This window comes from Rosa chinensis, chromosome 4, assembly GCF_002994745.2.
Source record: "Rosa chinensis cultivar Old Blush chromosome 4, RchiOBHm-V2, whole genome shotgun sequence".
Taxonomy (NCBI): Eukaryota; Viridiplantae; Streptophyta; class Magnoliopsida; order Rosales; family Rosaceae; genus Rosa; species Rosa chinensis.
Genome location: NC_037091.1, coordinates 46,820,697 through 46,828,023, shown reverse-complemented (window position 1 = coordinate 46,828,023; position 7,327 = coordinate 46,820,697). Strand labels below are relative to the sequence as shown.

The window sequence follows — 7,327 nt, the reverse complement described above, 5'->3', positions numbered from 1 at the left end:
AAAAGTGATATAACGAAAAGTCAGTTCCCTCTTCTAAGTTTCTAATCAAGTTACTGTAAAATATAAAGTAGTTTTCTTTAACATGGAATCTATCTAAGGGCCGGAACTGAGACACCAAAGGTAAGACCCCATTTCCTGTCAACATCTCTGAATCCTGAGTTTTTTGTTTCTTCACTGTCAAAGAATCTCTGTCAATGCTATCTACATGTATATTATATATCCTTAAACTAAACTTAAAACAAAGTATCTGTTTAGACTCAGCATTTTTGCCAGGCTGCAGTGAGAATAAGGACACTTTGGAACTATAATTGGTGGTGCAGAAATGGAATGTTTTAAGTCTTTTGATTAATTTCTCAGTTTTGGGATCCAACTGCCTACATAGCAGTGTTTCAGGATTAGAGAGTACATCTAAAGGGAACCCCAACCAGAACCATTCTTAAGACGACCGAGCCTTTTCGAATGAGTTCTACCACCATTCTTAAGACCACCAAAACCTTTATAACTTGACTGGGGACAAACTTCACTCACTGGGGGAGAAGGTTGTGAGGAAGCAAGCTAATTCCACCTCCCTCCATCCCCCCTTCACGTTGAAGCATAGCCATAATATGATATAACAACATGAAAACAAATTAGTTGGCATCAAGGATGAAACTTATGAATATCACCGACTCACCCACAACATAATTTTCTAACAACCCTTAGCGATGGAAAGGACCTACAATTGAAAAAATTTGCACATAAAACTGGGGCTACTAATGTCACAATCATTTGTTATTACCACAAGGAGAAAAACATGTATACAATGTTACCTCTCACACCACCTGAGAGGGACGGACTAGATATAAGAATGATGTAGGATAGAAGATTCTTCTACCACAAGAGCACCAAGCAGGTGCCAGAAATGTGATGTAAAGAACAAGCATGGTCTTACGAAACGAGGGAGAAAATTAAAAAAATCCTAAACTGCCTTAATAATAAGCAAGGATTCCTTTTGTCTTTTAAAATTTGTTCAACATATATACTGTATCATATTTAGATCTGTAAGTTATTCACAATCTTAAGTGGCTCTATAATGTTTCAGACTTTGTGGATGCACAATTTGTTGCAGCTATCTACAGTATTTGAACATGCTGGCAGCTCTACCTGTCAATCTGGAAGCTAGAGTGCCCAACAAAGTTCTTGCTGCATTTTGCATTTTAGGATGTGGAAAGCTCTACTATATTCTCCAATAACTGAGACATCTGACACAGAAGAATAAACCTTGATATTACTTAACATGCTGATACTTCTAGAAAATATACGTAAAACCCAAACAGCATAGAATGGTTTGTTTATCCCTGTTATGGTATATATGGTTGACAGACTATATATGTGCAATTCTGATGATGCAGCTGACATTAGGTCTGGTTGCAGTCGCCACCAGTAGTGAACAGGACATTGCCTAGATTGGATCAATGTACATGTGGAGTGGCACATGGTGAGTTCTGGTTTGCTAGTATTGTAAACATTAGCAGGTGCCCTCGATACGTCATTGTTTGCCTCAGGCTTTCTGGTCTTTCTGGTCTGGCTCTGCACTTCCTCACTCTACAGGAAAACTCAAATAGGAATTTGTGAAGAAGACCATGCATTTATTAAATCCTCTCCACCTCCCTTTCCGGTGATGTAGAATCTTAGTGCTTGGGTTTGTATATATAGATAGATAATGGCTTTTGTCAGGAAGACCATGCATTTATCAAGTCCTCTCCACCTCCCTTCCGGGTGATAAAGAATCTTAGTGTTTGGGATTGTATAGATAAATCGATAATGGCTTTTCTCATGTATGCTTATACGTCGTTCTAAAGACTAAATGCTGTCTACATAGATAACTTGTTAGTAAACACCCATGGTCATTATGGACTCTTGGGTTCTCTATATGCAAGTGCAGATGATTTGTCTTGTAAAATATTCAGATTGGTGTGGTGTACTTGAAGTAACGAAGTTTCAGCTCATTTTTTTCCATAGGTTGCCAAGAATACACATCATGTTGATAGAAATGAAACTAAGAAAACCCAAATCAATCAGACATGTTACGTTTAAAACTCCTAAATAAAGAACCACTAAACAATGGCTTTCGATCATAGGCATGTCAGAGAACGTCTGCCCCCTTTGCCAGGAAGGCATTCATATATGCATTCATTGGCAAGCCGAAAAGGTTGCAATTTGCAAGACATTGAAATTTAATAATTGATTGCATAATAGGTATAAGTAAACAGATTCGACAATGTAATGACTTGCATTGATGAATCAGTAAAGCATGTAACAACAATAATCACAATCACTCGCTTGTGACTTATACAAATATCGGTGAACAGATAAGGAACTGCATACCTTGAAGCAGATTATAGTACAAAATTGGCCGAACCAATTGAGAAAGTGTGTAGAGCACAATCTCAGAAAATTGTTTGCTCCCCCAATTCCTGGCCAGCCATCCCCTCTCTCAGCACAGTCTGGAAGAAGTCTTCCAATGTGTCTTTGCCATAACTTGGTGTTTTCTCAGCACTATATTCTCCGGTCTCAGGATCCAAAACCAACATACTCTCAGCAGCATAATACCTTCCAATCTTTCCGAACTCGGCTGTGTCTTCCATTGAAGGAAATATCTTTACAAGGAAATCAAGTACCCCAATAGCAAAGTCCATTATCTCAATCGGCACTTTCAAGAACTTGGGTTCCCTCCCCACAAGTCTAAACAGTAACTCCCCTTGCTCCATTGGTGTCAATGCCTTCCCCGGTCCACCAATAGGCAAAACCTGGTTAATCTTATTTTCACTCAACACACAATCAGCAATAAAAGAAGCCAAATCCGCCTCACTAATCGGCTTGCAAGCACACAACTTCCCATCCCCAAACATCACATACGGCTTCCCATCTTTCACCAACTCAACCTGACCTCCCAAGCTCTTAAAGAATGCAGTTGGCCTCACAATACTATAACTGAACCCACTGTCCTCCTTAGCTTCCTTGATCAACTCATCCTCGAACTTCAGCTTTGCGCGCTGGAATTCAAGAAGAGGCTTCTGCACACATATTGCAGAAAGCAACACAAAATGTGAAGCCCCACGATTCCTACCGGCAACAAGACTGTTCTTTGTTGCCTCATAGTCTATCTTCCAAGAATCCTTCACACCACCACTACGGCTAGCAAGGCAAGAAACCACTACATCAATTGAAACACCCAATTCTTCCATAGATTTCTCCAAACTATCCAAATTGGTCACATCTGAAAAGCACACATTGGCTCCTTTCAACTGGTTTAAAGTCTCATCCTTGCTAAACTTACCTCTAATCCCACTCTTCTCCCTAGCAATAGCTATAACATTGAACTCTCTATCCACTAACTCCTTAACCACAAACTTTCCAATGTACCCAGTTGCACCCACAACCAAAACGTTAATGTCTTCGGGACTTTTGTTCCTGAATGAAGGTGTAACGGTCGTTGAAGCCGAAATGGGTTTTAGTCTGTCTTTGCTGAACTTAACGACTTCAGATAAGCTTAACGGAGATGATGGGAACCCCGTAAAGAGAGAAGAGGTTACCTTAGTTGGGTTGGTGAAGTGAGAAGAGAAACGCGTTAAGAAGCTCTGGTTTTTTGCTGAGTGAAGATTGAATGCGGTGGAGGAGAAGCACAGTGACATTTTCTGAGTGCTTCAAGTCCGAGAAGCAGGAGAGAAGCCCGTGGCTTTGTGAGGCAAGAAACTTCTTTGGTTACTAATCAACTGATATGTGGATATGAAGCGAGGGACACGAACACAAAGGCCCCTATGCTTTTGCAATGATAATTTTTTTTTTTTCCTTCTTGCAATAATGTGTGAACTCTTGAATGATTGTTAATCTGATGGATGGAAATGAGTTCAGCCACTGTTAATTACTGACCGTGTTAATTGATTTACCAACCCATAGTAAACAAATTCTAGTTTACTATTCAAATAGTGTCATATTCCGCAATGCGTAACTCTATGACTCTGTGTATCGCTGACAATGTGTCTCGCCAACAAAACTTTATTGTGCATAACTGCTAGGTTTTATTGTTTTTCAAGCTTGGGCTCTTCTCTACCGGCAACTTTATCCATCAAGTATATTGATGATACGGTTTGGAGAGATTTAGGCGGCTTGTTGTCGCGAATTCTTGCGTTGTATTGTCAATCTCTGATTTCAACCAATGCTCGAGACCGGTGTGTCGTGTTTGGTGGCCATAGGGACTTGGGATGGGTTGGTTCAATGACTAAAATATCGAGTTTTGAGGAAATATCGATGGTCCCGAAAACGGAAATTTCGAGGATATATTAATTTCGATAAAAAATCAAGAAAAATGATGGAAATTTGAAAAAAAATATGGAAATTTTAAGTGAAACTTTTGGATATGTTTGTTTTATCAGTTGTCTACTATATATGAAAAAAAAACCTTGAATAAACATTGTTATATAGTAATTTGTAATCGCTGACAACTCTAAAATTTTTTGAAATAAACATATATATATATATATATATATTTTATGGCTGGAAACCCAATGGGAGGCTAGACCATCACACCTTAGTAAAGTTAAACCCTAAACCCAATTAAGTAAATTAATGAATGTATTAAGATACCAAATATTAAAAGTAGTAAATGTCAATTAATTAGAACAATAAAATAAACAATAAAAACTAAATGGTTAGGTTAATAATATTAACTTATTACTTACCAAAATTATAGAGTGAAGAAGTAGTAAAAGAAAGAACAAAGAAGAAAGAAACTTTGTTCTTTCGGTGCAAGGAATGAGTGGAACCCTAAACCCTATTTATAGAAGTTCAAAATTGAAATGTTGTTGTAAATTTGGTAAATAAAATTCAAAATGTAATAGATTGTTCTATGTTAGTTATTGATTAGACATGTACCTAAGTTTTCAGATTCGTAGGCTAATTGAATATATATTAGAATGGTGCAAAAATAACATGAGTGTATGTACAGCAGAGTTGGCCAAGGCTCTCAAAGAGCAATGGAGTGACCAAGGTTAGAGCCTTGGTGACTTTGTTGACTTTTTTATTTGAAATTCAGCCACGGCCCAAGGAAGATTCCAAAAAAATACTCAAAATTTTGTAAAATATCGCGATATTTCTGGAAATTTCGGGAAATTTCCAAAATATCTATCGAAATCTATACGGAAGGTTACGGAAATTTCGACAAGTGAAAAACGAAAATTTCGGCGAAATACCGCCAAGTAAGGCAGTCAAATATTTCTGGTACTAGGAGTTGGATTGTTGCTACCTTTTTAGTCCCTCAAATTGGTTAGATTGCTCCACTGGTTTGGGCTCACCATTTTGTTGATTAAGAGTGACTTGCCAACAGGGGCGGAGGGAGGCAGGGGCCCACTAGGTCCCGTGCCCCACTCAGCTTTTCAGAAAAAAAAATTAATATATATATATACACACACACACATATACATATTAATATTAATATTATATTAATATCAAGTTTATACTATATATTTTTATATTATTTTCTCAACCTGATGAATGTACTCTTTCAATTATCTTCACACTTCTTTTCTTTTTTTTTGATGGGCTTTACCCGTCCCATGTTTGACCTTCTATTAATATCATATAATATTTTTTTTATATGAATCATATAATATTTTTCTTTCCTATATCCTTTTACGTTTAATGATTTCTATTTCTTTATTACTTTCAGATTTTCAAGTCCAATAGAAAAACAATTAACAAAATATTCTATTACATCAATACACACACACACACACACACATATATATATCTCATCAAGTAACAATTCTCAATCAATTCTTTTGTGAAGAGTATTGATGTAGTCGTTTCTTTTGGTTCTCACTACTTCTCTATTCTTCATTCAAATATGTTAATATACTTTAAAAGAAAAGAAAATCTTGGTGCAGAGGAGTTGTCGAGTATAAATACCTCATTGGAGTCATCCCCCGTAAAAAAACAAAGAAAAATGATAGTAATTCTAAAAAGCCTTGTCCCAACATTAATGAAAAATATCTTTCTGATCTTGGAAATCATCCTCCAATTTCAAGTTGTCATCCTAATGTAATATGAAATCTAGTCGAGGACAATTACCATTGTAATAGATAGAAATTACATTTAAAGATTTTGTATGTTTTTGTATTTATATTTTTTTTTGTGCCCCAGTAAACTTAAATTCCTGGCTCCGCCACTGCTTGCCAACCTCGTGACTAACTTAAATAGGACAGGATTAATATGCATCGTGACTTTTCTCTCCATGCCTCTTGGGTAGGGCGTTTACTCGTTTAGGATAACTGCATCATACATTGGCTTCGACAAGCTTTCTTGGATCTCTAAGATTTGTAATTGGAGGGGTTTTTTTACGTTGTTATTATATTTAGTGACATGCTATTATTTTGATAAGTGACATTCGAACACATCGGTTTTAAACTCATGGCAAATGGCCAGTATTTTTTTTTTTTAACAAAATGTTTGCTGCAGTATTTGTTTCAATAATCAAAATGTTCCAACTCAACAAATACTGCAACCAATAAGCTTTAGCATGACCATCTTTTCAAAAAAAAAAAAAAGCTTTTGGATGACCATAGATGCAATCAACAATATGAATCAACTAGCCAATCTAACACAAACTGCTTCTCCTGAAGTAGATTAAACTACCAATAATCATATAGTATAAACACTTGGGAATCGTTAGGGTAGAAAAGTTGCAAGATAACCACAACAAAAGCAATCCAATCTCCAATTTCTTCCCTGAAGATAAAGAAACAGTAGTGAAGGAAAGCTAAAGAAGATGTATGGGATCAATAACCAGGTGAAAATGTTTGTTTTTTAGTTTGTCCAATCAAAGACCAACCGATAATTGGAAATCAGCAATGCAAGAAGAGAGAGCGAGAAATCAAGCCTCTACTTCTAAATGCCTTTGACTCGGCTGAATCAAATTGGGGGATAAGGAGATCGATCCATGGATCAACCCCCTAACTTTGGGTAACCCACCCGTCCTTTAAAGCATGGTTGCCCTGTTGCTCACGCGGAATTTGACTACGATAAAGGTTTACCATAGTGGACAGATGACTCTCTCTGAACACGGACTATTGTGGCTCTTAGAGCAAGTTCACCAGTATAGTTTTGACCGGGCACCAGCAAGGATTGATGATGTGTTGACCGGGCAAGGGAAAAATCATCCCTCCACCGGCCCAATCTTGCCCAGCCAAGGTTTGACTTTCCTTGACCGAGGCCAAGAAAAAAGGCAAAGCCTTGACATATTTCCTGACCAGGCTCGCCGGCTGCCAGCTCGACAGGTACCTATCGTGGC

General features: G+C 37.4%; 1 protein-coding gene across 1 annotated transcript; it reads right to left on the bottom strand.

Moving 5' to 3' along the window:
* Nucleotides 1-2,205: 2,205 nt before the first annotated feature.
* LOC112195975 (divinyl chlorophyllide a 8-vinyl-reductase, chloroplastic) lies at nucleotides 2,206-3,778 on the bottom strand. Its single transcript, XM_024336224.2, has one exon. The coding sequence runs from the start codon at nucleotides 3,672-3,674 to the stop codon at nucleotides 2,430-2,432; it is 1,245 nt and encodes a 414-aa protein (XP_024191992.1). The 5' UTR covers nucleotides 3,675-3,778; the 3' UTR covers nucleotides 2,206-2,429.
* Nucleotides 3,779-7,327: the final 3,549 nt, after the last annotated feature.

Excerpts from the sequence above, each read along its gene's own strand:
- LOC112195975 (XM_024336224.2), bottom strand. The coding sequence starts at position 3,674 with ATGTCACTGTGCTTCTCCTCCACCGCATTCAATCTTCACTCAGCAAAA.